This window comes from Rhopalosiphum padi, chromosome 1 (genome assembly GCF_020882245.1).
Source record: "Rhopalosiphum padi isolate XX-2018 chromosome 1, ASM2088224v1, whole genome shotgun sequence".
Lineage (NCBI taxonomy): Eukaryota > Metazoa > Arthropoda > Insecta > Hemiptera > Aphididae > Rhopalosiphum > Rhopalosiphum padi.
This window is the reverse complement of record NC_083597.1, coordinates 1,483,428-1,500,852: the sequence shown is the minus strand read 5'-3', so window position 1 is coordinate 1,500,852 and position 17,425 is coordinate 1,483,428. Positions and strand designations below refer to the sequence as shown.

General features: G+C 24.2%; 1 protein-coding gene across 1 annotated transcript; it reads right to left on the bottom strand.

Annotated features, from left to right (window-relative positions):
* Window positions 1-8,097: 8,097 nt before the first annotated feature.
* On the bottom strand, window positions 8,098-17,425 carry LOC132918613 (uncharacterized). The gene is made up of 8 exons (XM_060979960.1): window positions 16,297-17,425; window positions 15,506-15,682; window positions 14,174-14,412; window positions 13,364-13,427; window positions 9,606-9,742; window positions 9,417-9,548; window positions 8,431-8,499; window positions 8,098-8,364 (listed from the first exon to the last, which is right to left on the bottom strand). Exons 1-8 carry the CDS (start codon window positions 16,370-16,372, stop codon window positions 8,194-8,196), a joined length of 1,065 nt encoding a protein of 354 aa, XP_060835943.1. The 5' UTR covers window positions 16,373-17,425; the 3' UTR covers window positions 8,098-8,193.

The following is a 17,425-nucleotide window of genomic DNA, read 5'->3' as shown; positions in this document are numbered from 1 at the left end:
ACGTTTGTGATACTAAATGAATTTTTTAAGCGAATAAAAATGATATAAATAGCTACCTTTTTAGTATTAAACGATAAATTAGACAATTGTTCACAGTTGTGTACATACGTAAAACACATTTACAACAATGGCGTATTTTGCTATTATAATAAATAATGCCATAATTGTGTTATACTTATAGTCTATATTTAATGTTATATTTAATTAATTTAAAACGTTATATTATCCACCGCCGATTCTAAAATACATAATTTATTTGCTTTCTACTAAACATGAACAACAACAAAAAAAGCTATTATTTATTTTTTAGCAGTAATTATGCTATAATTCGAAATGATAAAACGGCTAGTGAGCAATCAGTATCATTTTATTATTCATGCCTACTATAGGTAGTTACACAGCAAATTAGATACTAATTGACTATAACAACACTAAATCATATTTACAATTAGCACTTCTACAAATAATTATTTGAATGTCCATTATAAAATAATTTTACCATATTATCTATATTATATATCCAAATTATTTAACATATATCAGGGGTGGCCAACCAGACCGGTCGATCTCGAGATGAATTTAAGTCGATCGATGTGTAAACCTACATAATTTAAAAGTGATGCAAGTTATGTAACTATAGTTATTATGTGAAAGAAAAAAATACAACGTAACCATCCCCATAATATACTTAAATGGGTTATAATTTATAATAGTTATTAGTTTATTAAATATTATTAATTGAATTATACAACAAAAATAAAAAGAGAGGAAAATAGATAGCCACTCTATTGTACATTAGGTATCTATAGTGTATCTCGTAATTAAGAAAGTCACTGTAATATATGTGTTAAATTTGTATTTAATGATAAAGGATACACCAATGACAATGAAAAACAGCAAATATTATTTGTCAGCTTATATTATATATAATATATAAATATAACTAAAAACTCAGTAAATGTTATGAAATATTTAATTAATATTACTAATAATATATTATACTAATACAGTAGGTTGAATTAATTTTTGCTGAAAATATTGCATTTATTTTATAATAGTTATCCTCGTGCACTTCGTTGCAAATACAAAATATATCCATGTACAATTTGGTTAAATAATGCAAAGATTAAACTATAAATTATTATTATTATTATTATTGAAAAATACAGTTATATATCAATAGGCATATAGCTTTTTTTTATGCACACATCTTTTAAGTTGAATTTTCATTGAAGGTATAGTTTGTATAAATGTATACATTTAAACAAAGAAAATTTAAACATTATAAAGTAGTAATAATTATAACAAAAATCTAAAAAATTAGATTAAATAATAATTACATACTATACAGAAGTAGCACAAAAATTCAAATTAGTTTTTGTACACTATGTTTATAATAATTAATGATTATAATTTCTAAAATGTTTTATGATTACATAATAATAGTATCAAACATCTTTGAAATAACCTGTCAATATTAAATAGTAATAGATGGTTATGCATAAAATTAATAATATAACTACTAGGTAGCTTTAATATAAATCTAATTTATTTATTAAGTGTTTATTTTAAATTATTTAGATGGATATACTTGTTTATTTTACAAATTTGTTTTTTAGATTAATATCAAATTAAGTGTAACTACTATCTTCGAACAAAGTACCCTCACTTTTAATTTGTTATTACTGTGCTGTATATTATTGTATAATTTAAGCTTATTTTTCAAATTGTAACAAATTTCTTAAAAAAAAATTATATTAAAAAAAAAAAATAGATAGGTCTATTATTTTGACAAAAGCACTGCATAATATACTATTTTAAGCCAATTCCAAAGTACCTGCAGTTAGTGTAAATAGGTTCGTGGTATAAACGAATAGCTAAATACTTAAAACTGTGGTAAATATTTTAAAACGATGAGCTTTTTAAAATACATTGTATAATATTTCAAATATGTGTAAATTATTAGGTAGACCTAAACATTGCATATTATTATTATAATATATTAATTTAGAAAATTCCTGTGTTATTATTTATAGTTAAATACGTGTTTTATATTACATTTAAAATTTTATATTATAAAGTAAACGAATCATTTCATACAAATAATATTGAACTGGATTTAGATCAGTTGAGTTTACGAGTTATTTATCATTATTGTGTTTAATTCATATAAGATAAAATAACTTACAATGGCAACAATTAATATGTAATTAATAAGTTGTGTGATTTTCGTTTTCTCCTCTGTTGGTTCTTGGTACCTGCACCATTGTTTGAATTAATCGGTATTTTATTAACGTACAATATTTGAGGTACTAAATTTGAAATATTTCACTTAAAATTTTTCAATTGAAATATTTCAATGAAATATTGAAAAATATTTTTTTTTCTTTTAAACGTGTTCGGTTATAGTTGGTTAGAAATAATATATTGATTATACACAGAAAATATTGATAGTGAACATGCAAAAAATACTATAAATTTTTGATACTTATTTCGTAATGTCTGGGAAAAGATTTTTAGCTCACTAAGCAATAACTCAAATAGTCCAAAAAAAAGTAAATACAACAACTTCCGAGCCCAAGAATTTATCACTTGTATTATTAATTGGATCTTTATTAGTTATTAATTTATTATTATTATTATTTATTTTATAAATTATCTCTATTTCATACAATAAACCAACTTTAAAAAATTTTCACTTGCAAGTTGGCGAAATTATAAACTTTAAGATATAATAATTCATAATTTATTTTTCATTTCGTGAAATATTTCAAGAGAATAAATTTCATGAAATTTTAAAACCCTAACAATATTACATTCGTTTCAATAAACAATATTTTTATCACACGGCGTTATAGATATGCAAATTAGGTGCATATGTGTTGTCCAGTTCATTTTTTCGATAATGTAACTGAAGTATGGTGTTTTTCTAACATTTAGAAGTATTTACTTCATTAAAAGATATGATATTTGAGTCAAGGTATAAAATCAATAAAGTTAAACAGAGTACTACTAAATTCATCGTCATATAAGAATTGTGTTCAACATTTTTATGTTGAAAGCTAAGACACTTTTAATAAATGTAAGTTGTTATGATTACCCACAAAACATACATATTGGTGCCTGCCTACCTACATGCAGTGGAGCTCTTATAAATTTAAGTTAAATTTTTTTAAATTCTTAATCTCAATCTCAAACTAGACAAACCAGTTACTTAACATTTGGAAACAATACTGATAGCTGGTAGGCAATTGAATTAATTCATCTTTAATGATGAATGGGTTAAACAACCAAACAATTTTTCTAACTGCGCTTAAAATCTATTTCTAAAAAATATGAACAAAAATAAGTGGAACAATATAGCTAAATCATAAAATTAATAAATGAAAAATATAAATTAAATTGTTAATAGATATTTTTATCAAATCTAATCTATGTTATACATTATCTAATATGTAATAAAATAAATTATAATTATATTTTTTTGGAAAAAATGTACCCCTCCCCCCCACTTTAGTTTTCTAGATCCACACCAGTCTGAATGATACGTAGGTACCTACTCTTATATGGACATTTTGGACAAATATTCATGAAGAAAAATTCAATAATTTTTCATTCGTCTTTATATGGAGGTCTTTTGATAGTTTTAAGCCACCCCTACCTCCTATTACTGGGTAAATTGAGTTACCTATCCTTTAATTTTTTTACTTTTAAATTATCTATTGTATTAAGGGCTTAGGTATAATAAAATTATCAAATTAAAGTTTAATACAATACAAAGGTGGATAAATGGGCACCACCTGTTATTGGGGCAGTTCCCATTTCACCGTATTTGATTTTTGAGTAATTTAATATAACTTGTTAAGTTGTAAGTTACAAATTACATACTAATTATAAATAACACATTAATATAATTATGTGTTATTTATAAATGTATAATTGCATACGCAATACGTCATTATTAAGTACCTACCTTAATATTATTACCTACCTTTTAGTCATACCTCATAAATAAAAAAATTGATAATTGTATAAAAAAAATACTCATAAAATAAAAAGTTTTTTTGAACTATTTCAAATTATTCGTTGTGTTTAATTAAATAACTAACCTTGTTCAAATAATCAATTCAATTCATCTGCGGAGGGTCGCTTGTCACTCTTTCCTTAAGATAGCAAATTCTTTGTTCGAGCTTAGTGTATTGTGTATTTATTGTAAATATTTTTAACTTGTTTTCCACATTGGAGAAGTTTCATGTTATCAATGTTCAAAATTGAGAATTCAGATAGTATAGTAGTAAGATTTCAGATCGTTTCAAACGATAAATATTTAACTACCTCTATTTATCACTTTATAAATCACTAAATTCATAATCATATTTTAATACAAAAATAATTTGAGAATTGTGCGGCGAAATGAGTCGGTGGTAAAATGGATTAAATTTGATGGCGAAATGAAACGGGACACGACCGACTCGCCTGCTGTACGGTAGATGTCGAATGAATAACTGTAATAGTGAATTTAATAAAATTATATTCAATAATACACCAATACACCGTTATATATTTCAATATTTGTAGAGGAAAAACAATTCTGTGCGGAGACAATCTGTCAGCTTATATTTCTAATTACATTTCTTGATATTACTATTAAAGTTGTAATTTATTTTTAGTAGTATTACGGTAAATTTATTCAAGTAATGCCAAAAATCATTATTGGATTTATTATATTATTATTTTCTTTTGTTTAAATACCACCTTATCAATTAAAACAACTAGTTTGAATAGGTTAATGTAAATAGATAATTTATTATATCATAAAATAAATCTAAATGTTTTAATGTCTTTACATGAAGTGAAATTCATAATGTATACCATACCTATAAAAGTTCTATAGCACCGATAATAATGTTTTAAATTATAACCAAATGATAATGAATTAATGAACACTGATATTCATCGTTTAAATAAATGTGTAATTTCGTCAAAATTTGAGCTCCAAATGTCATAAAGAAAAATTGTGTAAGTATAATATCTAATATATAAAAATCTCGTGTCACAATGTTGAAAATGTTTGTTACCAAACTCCTCCGAGACGGCTCTAAGTAGGTCTAAGAGAGCTATGTTAACTATTTTTTATACCCTTAGGTGTAAAAGGTGGCTCACTATAAAGGGTTGAAATCAGTAAAAATAATAATAATCACGCGTTGCCACGGCTACTAGAATATTTTTTTTATGTGTGTATTTTATCGATAAAAAAAATATTAATATAGATATTAATAATATTATATCTATTGGCTTATGTATATTCGACAATTATAATCATTTAAATTTTCGATAATAGAGATAATTAATGATTAGCAATAATATCATCCGTATTTGTCACCAGATTTTTCCTCGCATATACGAGTAGGTAAAAATAATTTCACTAGCCCAAACGGCACAAATGATAGTCTCCCAAACGACTATTATTTTTTTTTGTTAAAATTAATATCTTCACCCAAACGACCACCGCCCATTTGGACGGGCAACGAAGTGCATGGGGACAGCTAATATATATATATTTAGAAATGTTGGTTTCAGTGCCTGCTTATGATTATAAACGGGTGGCTACTAGTTGCGTCCCGCGGTAAAAATTTCTTCCGAATTGCGGCCCGGGTTTTTTTGGGGGTACATACGAATTGCGGCCCGGGTTTTTTTGAGGTACATACGAATTGCGGCCTGGGTTTTTTTATTTCTAGATAATTTAATTAATTTAAATATGTAAATTTAAATTTAAAAAGCTTCATTTTCCTTCAAATTTTTATACAAACTTAGGACTGTCTGCAGCATCAGTAGTTACTGCAGGTAGGTTAAAAATGATGTTTTATTTTTTTTTTTTTAATGTTGACACTGGTATAAACGTATATATAATTAAAATATGTAATATTAAGAAATAGGTTAAAATTGTTTTTTTTAATATTAAAATGTTTTGTTTTTATTAAAAAATGTCGACACTGGTAAAAAAGTTAATAAAAAATGTATTGAAGTTAAAATATTAGTATTATTTAGTAAAATAGGTATTATGGCACTGGTAAAAACTTGTATGATAATAGTTGTACCAATTCAAATTTGTCAATTTGGTTATCTTCCAACCGTTTCATTATATTTCTAATAAATGTTTCTTTTTCAATGATATTTGTTCTGCGAGTATTTAAGTGAGTGCTTCTTAATTTTATATAGGTATCCTTTTGCATATTTTTTAGAACATCGATGAATACAAAAATATTAGGATGAGCACTGTAGAAGAAAGCGTTGAATTTCGAATGAAAAGCCTCACAACTATTAGTAGTGCGCATAGTAGACGCTGAGTATTCTGCCCATAAAATAGGAGGGAAATTGGACTCGTTTGAAATGTATGTTTCCTATGAATATGTTTGTTTGCTATGAATAATTTTACTCGGCTTCTCATTAATATCATCAATAGCTTTACGTTTCACTTGATTACTTGCAGTCTGTCTGTTTAATGTTTCATCACTATCTTTTTCGTGGTTTTCATGATTTAAAACTTTTTTAATAATTACGTTATTATTTAAATGAATATATGCTGTACAAATTTTTTTTGTTCTGTGATTATATTTTATCAGTCAAGATTAAATTATCTAGAATTAAAAAAACCCGGGCCGCAACTCGTCTGTACCCAAAATAAACTCGGGCCGCAATTCGGATTAGACCTTTTTTTGTAGTTATCTTCGGGACGCAACTAGTATGCAGCCTTATAAACAACCTTGTATTAAAATTATGAAGACTTATTTGTAAAAATTGAATATTTTATAAATTCTTAACTACTATAAAATAATTTGCAAACTTTTATGTTTTTGACGAATTTTATAAACTTTAAACAGTTATTAAAAACTCATGCTTTAGTTTTAGTATCTTTAATTTTTTTATATGACTATAATAAACTTATAAATAATCAATTATTACATTTAATACTTTAGATTGAAAAAAAAACATTTTTATAAATTTCTAACAATAAAATAATTGAAAATTTAAGTTATTTTAACGAATTTTATAAAAATCATAATTTCAGACGCTCGTAAAAAATTATAATAAATTGATGCTAGAATTTTTTTTTTAATTACATTAATATTAACTTATTTTAAGAATTTAATATTACCAAAAGAAAAAGTATTGATTAACATTTGATAATAATTGAAAAAATATTCAACATTTATAATTAGCTCGGAATTTGCCTACATATAAATTGTTGTTTTTCCTAACTTTTATTTATTTATTATTTTTTTTATGTTTTTGGTTTTTCACGACACTTGAAAATATTGTGAATTTATTGCTTTTGACTCACCGAAGTAAAGAAAAATAAAAGTAAAATAAGTAGTTCAACTAGGTTTATATTCCTACAAGAAAAAAAAGGAGAAATTCAAATTTTAAATAATTCCAAACGATGACACTGCAAAAAAATTCACAAATCATTGTAAAATCAAGACCTATATTTTTAGTTTTGCTTAAAACATAAATGATTAACTAATAATTGTTTTTATCTGTCAAATTGAAAAGCATTTTAAATTGTATTAAATATTAATTTAAATATACTTACCTTTCATAACATTATTACATAACTACAAACTATATCAAATTATTATAATATTTCTATCTATATAATATACATTGAAATAAATATTTTTTTATATTTAATTAGTACAAGACAATAGTTATAGGTATTAATTCAAATAAATAATTTATTAAAAAATAATATTTATTTATTTATTTTATTTATATATCGACGCCTCAGAAGCATTAGTACAGTACAGATTTTAAATATTAGATAATTAATAATATATCAGCTATTGCAGTGTTAGAAAATAACTATTTGTTATTATAAACTATAATTTGGATTATACCCGGCAACTGTACTTGGTACATTTTATCTATTATGTGTATGAGTTAATTCATATTTTCTACAAATTTAATTGTCCATTACTATATTAAGCCTATACTCTAAGTACACAAGCTACTGTTAGAAAATATATTATACATAATATAATAATTTTAATAATCAAATACTTAAATGCTTATGTTTTAATTAGTACATTACAATAGTTAGGTATTAATTCATATAAATAATTTATTAAAAATTAATATATCAGCTATTGTAGTATTAGACAATAATAAATAATTTAATTACTCAGCTACCACTCAGCTGCCACTTAATTTAGCACAGGTTACCTTTTCCTGATCATTATAACCATTTAACATCATAGTAAACGTTATATACTTATCATCATTACATTCACATTTTAGATCGCGATCAACTAAATCTATAAACTTTGCTATGAATCCCTTTGAATTTTCTTTAGTAAATTTACCCTATAAATTGAAAATAAAATGTAAATAATATTTATTAAGTACCTATTATACATAAGAAAATATTACTTTTTCGAAGAATGTATCCTGATTATCGACACACATGCAGTCTTTATATTCACCTTGATTTTCACAATACTGTTAACATTTATACAAAACGTTTTTAATATGATATCTTAAAATTCAAATAATAGGTAGATTTAATTATAAGAATCCATCCGAAGTCTTAAAATGATTATTTAGTTCATAGAAGGACTATTGAGATATATTATCCCTAAATCGTAGAAAATGGATTTCATAAATAAATCATTTTAGTTTCGGCTTACGAAAATCGAATAATGTTTATTGATATATACAGTTGCTGTTGATAAGAGTAGCTTAATTAGATTACAATAAATTAAAACCGTAGAAATGTACAACTAATATTTTAACATTGAAAAAAAGAAAGAATTAGGTATGTTTAAAATCGAATTATTAATCAGAAAACAATTGAATCGGTTATTTGTATCAATATAAAATAATAAAAGAAATTAAAAGAAATGTTTATAAATTATCGTAACTATGGGTATATATGCGACTCCTAGAGCAAATATTAATAACGGTATAAATTCATAATCGGCACTCCTATATACACTAGGGATTTATGTTAAATAATTGTAGCGAAAATAAACATTTATAGATACAATTTATACACGAATAAATATATTTTGACCTAAAATTACTAATAAACAAAATATATCTATTTGGCCCACTATTTACGTATAAACTGGACTTAAATTAAAGCAACCCCTTATTCTAAAAATACAACTTTAATACGTTTACATGATTGTAGATCAATGTTTAGAGAAAAAGTTAATTTTTTATTATTTTAACAGAATTTATTCAGTTTTTTACCTTAATTTAATACAACTGAATATTTTTTTGTAAAAATACTTATACTCAACTACGTGTATAAAGAAATAATATCGAAATTAGAAATACACTGATATAGACTATGTGATGTGCATAATTACTCTAACTTTTAGATATATTAAATTAAAAATATATTTTTATACCTCATTATATGATACTTCACATGGTATAAAATATTTTTCAAATTTTTTTGTTACTGAAGGATTTATTGAAAATTCGAAATAAACTTTATCCTTTGCAATGCTTGATCCATCAAAAGCAGCTTTAAATTTAGTCTGTAATAATAATATTTTTAATCTTAATTTTGACTCAAGGTTTAATACACGCCTTACTAAGGTGTTAATACTTGGATCTGTTGAATTCAAAGGTACAACTCCACCATTTAATAAATAAAAAGTGCATTCATTAAATCTATCAAATCCAATTATAAAGTAATCCATAACATCGTTTAATACAGTAAAATCAAACCCTTTAACAAAAGAAATAAGATATGATACATATATTTATTTTTGACTATTGATGTAAAATATAGATTTTAAAGTAATAATTTATAATTCATAACTACTACATTTGTCACTGATATAGTAATAAATATTGTCTCACTTATACTCATTAGAATTTTTAATTAAATGTTTATTGCTATTTTAGTGTTAATTAATCAACTTACAATCTGGAGATTTTGGATTTTTACTAAAAAACATCATACTTAGTGCTTCCAGATACAACCCAATTTTCAAATTGGGAATTTCAATTTTCATTGTTTCAACATAAGTTTTTAATTTTAAGTAAAAATCATTAGGAACATGATAATCTGGATGCTACGGATACAATAAAATAATTATCAAATAATCATATAATTTTAACTATCATTATACAAATGTGGATGTACTATTATATGTATTAGCCATTAGGTATTTATATTTGATATCAGTATAAATTAATAGATTAGTAGTTTAAGTAGTTAAGATTAATATATAATATACACACATATATTGATTTATATGATCGAAAAATTAAAAGAGGAAAGTATGATACTTTGTTTGCACTAGTCTAATTATGAATGTAATATCTACTCATTTGTAATTTAATTTGTGACATACACTTAATTATTAGTAATGAAAACTCATACACACCATAGAAAAGATATAATTATTGAATATAAGAAAATCAATAAGATACATAAAATACAAAATGTATTTTTCCATTTTCGTCTTTTATTTTTAATATTCGTCCAAATCCTAAGTTGCTAAATTGTAATTGTTGTAATTTATAGTGTTTAAAAAATTCTTCATGTGTGTTAAGAAACTGTATATTAGTATATTTAATACATATTAAAATTTATAATAATTGTTGATGAATTTAACTATTATTAAGTAATACCTATAAGTGACTATAAAGTATGGAGTAACTATGTTAGAAATATTTTTACGAATTCATTCAATCAATATGTTAATAGTATTTTTATTGAATTGCATTTTATCTTCTAATAAATAGTATGAAAAACTAATCTAATTTTCAGTGAACTTGGGACTTATTTAATTTCTTCTAATATATAAATAATAATTTATGACAATTAATATGTAGTTATTAACAGTAAATATTATAAAATTGCTATTTATTTTTGTAATTTTCATCTGATAAGGTTTCAACTAAATGTTTTAGACCAAAATCTAATTTTAAGCTTTTACCGCAAACATTCCATTTAATAAATTATTAATATTTTATTATTTTATTTTAATATAGGTATCTAATATCTATATATTTGGGGCTAGGTAAATTGAGTCCGAAATACCGTTTTTGTGGTAAACTGAGTCCCGGATTTGAAAAGGTATAAAGTAAACTCCCTTATAAACTTCCCTGGTTATAATTTGTTTAGTTTCCAAAACAGCACATTTTCCTTCTCACTTTTACAGGCTTGGTACTATCTATTGTTAACATAACTGGCGTGGTTAAAAATGTGCTTTTTTGCTTTTAATATCTAATATAATACACAACGTTGTATATAAAAATCACAATTCATTATGAATATGACTGGCGTGGTTAAAAATGTGCTTTTTTTGTTTTTAATATTTTATATAATTCACTACGTTGTACATAAAAATCACAACTAATTAAATATATAATATACAAATTCAAGTCAAATTTTTTTTTTTATTTATTACTATTTATTGTTGTTTATGTACATGGTAAAAATGTATTTGATATATTCAGATATTCTTAACGAATTCAAATCTTGAAATATTTTTATTTTCATATTTCAACATCATTTCTTGTCTCAAAAAAATTGTTTTCTATTGTTATTTTTTTCATTTTAATTACCTACCTCTTTGCTGCGTATTTATATATATATATATATATATATATGAATGTATTTAGGTAAGCAAATCGGTAATCGATAATCACTAATTGGTAACTAGATTCACTATACAGTACTCATTGAAGAGACTTTTTATTTTTAAGTAGGTACATTGTCGTTATTTATAAATTATTCTTTCGAAAAATATTATTTCCCGGGACTCAGTTTACCTAGCACGTTATAACGTTATAACTTTATAAAGTTTTTGGACTCAATTTACCTAGTACCAATATCCACTGAATTATTTGGGACTCAGTTTACTACTCCCGATATATTTATATCCAGCGCTCTAATAGGGGAGTGCGCTGGGGACGAAGCTCCTTTATTAATATATATATATATGTATTATTTTTTTTGTATCCCAACTATATTTTTCACTGGAACGGGGGACGGCACAGACTTATGTCCAAAAATTGTTTTTAAAATGTGTATTTCAATTTACGCCAATTATATACCTAACGAATTTTACGATTCGTTATATCAAAAACAATAGTCATTAATGTTGTTATGTATTTAGTATTATATTGAATAAATTATGTATGTTGATTATTATTGTTTTTAGATTCTGAACGGAGTAATAAATGTATTGATTTTACAATAATGTGTATTTATTTTTTTTTTTTTGTGTCTGTCATCACGTTTTGGAGTAGTAATAATGCTTTAATTTTTGATTTCAGCCCCTCTTTGAAAAGGAAATTGAATCTAGTTGGTATTTTGGGGATCAAAAGTAAAAAATATTCATTAGTTTTCAAAAGCGTCAAGAAAAACCCAGTTTTTACTCATTTCCATCTCTACTATATAGCAGAGCGATACTCACTTGTCCATCTTTTTTATTTTCTACTTAACATATCTACGGGTATAACTGTCAAAATATAATATATTGTATTCGGAATTTAAATATCTGTGTATCTTAAAAGTGGTATTCAAAATATAAGTATGGTTGGTGTAATGGCGAGGAGAAAGGTGGAGAAAAGCCTCCATGGGCTGTGTTAAGTAATTGTGCACTTGGAACGCAGTTTTAAAATCGTTGGCTTGAGATCCTCTCTACTTAATAATTTTTCCCAATTTGAGCATTGTTTATATAATTAATTATTATTTTCAACTTTTAATTCAATACCATATAAAATTAATTTGTGATATAAAGAGGCAATTAATCTAAATGTTTTAAAAATATCATTAGGTACCTATAATATAATATAATAGGTGCAAACTATAGTTGTGTCCCAAATACTGAATTGTGTCCCTAGGTTTTATCGGATTAAACACAAATTTGGTCTAACTAATATAAATTAAAATTAAAAATAACTACAAAAATAATTTTAATAATATTACATATTAGGCAAAAATGTAAATAAAACAATTTTTATAATTCAAATTGAGAAATTTACAAACATTTTAAATTTAAATGATACGGTTTTTATAAATTGTATTCTTGTGTAAAATATTGATTTGAATTTATCAGCATACAACTCGTGTAAGACTGCATAAAACAGTTGGGACATAATTTGTATACCCCATTTTTATCATTAGGAATTTAGGATACAACTCCTGTACGAGAAATTTCGTCGGGACAAAACTCGTTAACTGTGTAAAGATTTAGTTTAGTTAAGATTTAGTAGAAACTTTTAGTTTCAAATCCTCTTGGATAATAGTTATGAATTAACTAAATAATTTAAATCATTATTTTTCGTTTAAATAATACTGAATAGTATAGCGACGATTTTTTCGGTTTGCCAGTCATTAGTTGCAAACACCATGCGAGCCTCATGAACCCCTGTGTCTGATTTAACAATAATGGCTGAGTGTAAAAGTTTAACGAGTATAAACTTCATATATGTAAGATCTAAAATAATAAAGAGGATTTTTGTTTAAAGGTTTCTTAACGCATTTCTAAAACAACCTTTCCCTTTTTAATTCCACATTCTACCACTAACTACACGCACAATCAACCTATTAGGCGGTTATTGTCTCAAGCCAACATGAATCCCTCATTTCTTATGTATGTTCTGGAAATGTAAGGATTATGTTGTATAATCTGTACCTTTATTCTAAACTTTTACTATATATTTTCTCTGTTTGTGTTAAATAATCGATTCATATATAAATAGTTTTTTATTATAATCAAACTATTTAAAGCATAGCCGTGTAATATATATATAATAATTATGATATTCTAATTTTATTTTAAGATATTTATAACTGAAATTACGAATATAATGAAATGATATGAAAAGGTTTCCTACCTAAGTTGTTATAGAAATTCAAAAATCATAATAAATAAATAAAAAAAAATTAAAAGTCAAACATTTAAAATAGACTATAGATAGCACAAAAATGAGCCCAAAGTATTTTAAAGTTTACAAATTGTACATTTACTAATGAAAAATTAAAAAATTATTTATTGAAAATAATTTCCATTATAAAAATATTTAAAAAAAAACCACAGGTCGTTGTAAAATAACAAAAAATATAATAATAATAATAAAGTCCATATAACTCAAAAAGTCTTCGTAACAGGATGAAAACTAATTTTTTTCAATGTATATTTAGTTGGTAAATACAATTATTCGTTGTAATAAATTTAATACTTACAATATTATAATTATAATATATTCCTTTCAGAATCAATCCCGCAACAGGATATTCGGCTACAAATATTTTCACTTTTTGAGCCTCAACTTTAGTTTTTCTAGGATCAACCGCCTCAAACCAAGATTGTAAGCCATCATGACCATAAAATAAATACATATTAGGGCTAAATTCTACAAGTTGTTTTATGAGGTCTGTAATATAAATCATAATAATATTGGTATACATTAAATACATTAATTATCTGCTATAAATTATAATTTTTTGATATTAGTTACACACATATACAGAATAATATATTATATTGACAAATAGATTATAGATGAGATACCTACTATGATCAAAATAAATTTGATGATAATATATTTTTTTAAATCATTATAAGTATTAAAAAACGATAATCTATATATTTAGTTCATCAACCTATTTTTAATTACCCCACATAAATCGTCATTACTAAAATTTAAAAACTTTTACACAAATGGGCACAAGGTAAAACAATATTCCTAGTAAGTTTTTTGTAAAAAACATAAAATCTTGACAAGAAAAAAAAATAAAAAATTTATAGACATTTTAAGTTCAAAATTCAAAAAAATTGAATGTTTAACCAACAAATTAATGATTTTTTTGTTGGCATTAAAAAAAAAATACTCTTAAAGAGTAGAAATTTTTCGTTACTATGATATATATATATCTAATAATTGCTATTCGTTATGAAATAAATATGTACTACCACATACATGTATATAAACTTATAGATTAATAATTTTCAGCTATATTTATAGGTAATATTATTTGAAAAATTATTCACAGCAGTCTACGGTGATCCCGATTTATCAAAACATCCATTTAAGTATTTTAATAAATTATAATATTCTAGGCACTTGTTCACTTTTTATTTTTGATTGTTCTCTTATAAGTTATAATTTTTGAATTTGTAAACAATTACGACTATGATGACTTTATTACGTCAATCGGATATACAACACTGATACGGTCTTTGGTCACAACTCACTATCATGATAGAATGCTATCAATAATTTAGTTGAAATAGTTATTCATTATATTATCTTAAATCTTATAAATATACTAAATCATAGATTATGTGTGTATAGTGTATTTAATCTACGACTAAATTAATATAAAACATAAAACTAAAAATTTAACAATTTAAAACTATCTGAGTTTTTACTTTGAATACTTACGCTATTTTTATCAAAATTACAATATTATAATATTATATCTATATTTAACTGAATATTTTTTTAATAGCTTATTAGTTATTACCTATATCCGTTTTATCGTAGGAAGGATAAATTACAAATTCGTCATTACATGTTACTCCATCAAAAACTAAAGCTGTGCACTCTAATGGTATTTTTTTTAACTTCACTGCATCTTTATGACAGCGAAAATTTTGGGGATCAATGTCACCTAAATATCTACATGATGAAGCACCAATTTCTACAAATAAAATAACAATAATTAATCAAGTATTAGTAGTATTACTGTGGTAGGTTTTTAATATTTTTCATATGAGAAATTTCTGTTTGCACACATATGTAGATTCATAATATATATATAATACATATATTAGTATTTTAGTATATTACAACTATATTTTTAATTTTTGAAAATGATAGAGTAAGTTCAGCAAAATAAAGTAAAGACGATTGTTTCAATACCTACGTTTTTAAGAAAATCTTGAGATTGCAAATCTATTATTTTTGTTTAAAGCTCAACAAGAACATCATCAACATATACAATATCCTAAACGGATTGTCGAATTGTCGAATAATTGAAAATGTTATGAACATCGTTTAAAATCTTGAAAGCGATTATTAAATTTTCGTAATGAAGTGTGAAATTAAAAAAATTTAACTGTTGAAAATGAAAATTTTGATAATTTAAAAAAAATTTTTACAAGGAGGAACATGTGTTAATTCAAGGAATTATAAAACATGCTATTCAGTCTGGAATAGAAATGTACCCAAAAATTGGTATATGTAGGTACTATAAAAGATTATAAAAAAAATAATAAATATAGGTTTAAGTTTAATAGGCACTTATATATTTACCAGCCGCTGTAGTGGCATTGACCAAAATGCTTAGATATAATAGAACAATAAATATATTAACCACTAAACAACTCATTTTATTATAGGTAGTGAATTAATACCATTTAAACATTAAAGTTATGAATTCAATTTTTACGCCATTATTAGTAATAGGTATATAAATAGGTTAACTATTTGGTATTTGATTTATAAATTTAACAACGCAGTTGTGTACATAAGTATATGCATGGAAAATATACATAATCACTGCCATTGTAATAATTAATTCAATATTTTTGTTGTTCATTGCGACAATACTTTTGTTGAAATTAAAAAATTGAACAATATTATCATATTTTGTAATTTATAATAATCGACTGTTGATACAAACATACGAGCGTTCTAAAAAATTATCCACAAAACATACATATTAGTGCCTGCCTACCTACATGCAGTGGCGCTCTTATAAATTTAAGTTAAATTTTTTTAAATTCTTAATCTCAATCTCAAATCAGACAAACCAGTTATTTAACATTCGGAAACAATACTGATAGCTGGTAGGCAATTGAATTAATTCATCTTACCGGGTTAAACAACCAAACAATTTTTCTTACTGCGCTTAAAATCTATTTCTAAAAAATATGAACAAAAATAAGTGGAACAATATAGCTAAATCATAAAATTAATAAATGAAAAATATAAATTAAATTGTTAATAGATATTTTTATCAAATCTAATCTATGTTATACATTATCTAATATGTAATAAAATAAATTATAATTATATTTTTTTGGAAAAAATGTACCCCTCCCCCCCACTTTAGATTTCTAGATCTACACCAGTCTGAATGATACGTAGGTACCTACTCTTATATGGACATTTTGGACAAATATTCATGAAGAAAAATACAATAATTTTTCATTCGTCTTTATATGGCGGTCTTTTGATAGTTTTAAGCCACCCCTACCTCCTATTACTGGGTAAATTGAGTTACCTATCCTTTAATTTTTTTACTTTTAAATTATCTATTGTATTAAGGGCTTAGGTATAATAAAATTATCAAATTAAAGTTTAATACAATACAAAGGTGGATAAATGGGCACCACCTGTTATTGGGGCAGTTCCCATTTCACCGTATTTGATTTTTGAG

Excerpts from the sequence above, each read along its gene's own strand:
- LOC132918613 (XM_060979960.1), bottom strand. The coding sequence starts at position 16,372 with ATGAGTTGTTTAGTGGTTAATATATTTATTGTTCTATTATATCTAAGC. Across the intron at positions 14,413-15,505 it reads CTACGATAAAACGGATATAG|ACCTCATAAAACAACTTGTA; the intron begins GTAATAACTAAT and ends TTTATATTACAG. Across the intron at positions 8,500-9,416 it reads GTGAAGTATCATATAATGAG|TATTGTGAAAATCAAGGTGA; the intron begins GTATAAAAATAT and ends AAATGTTAACAG.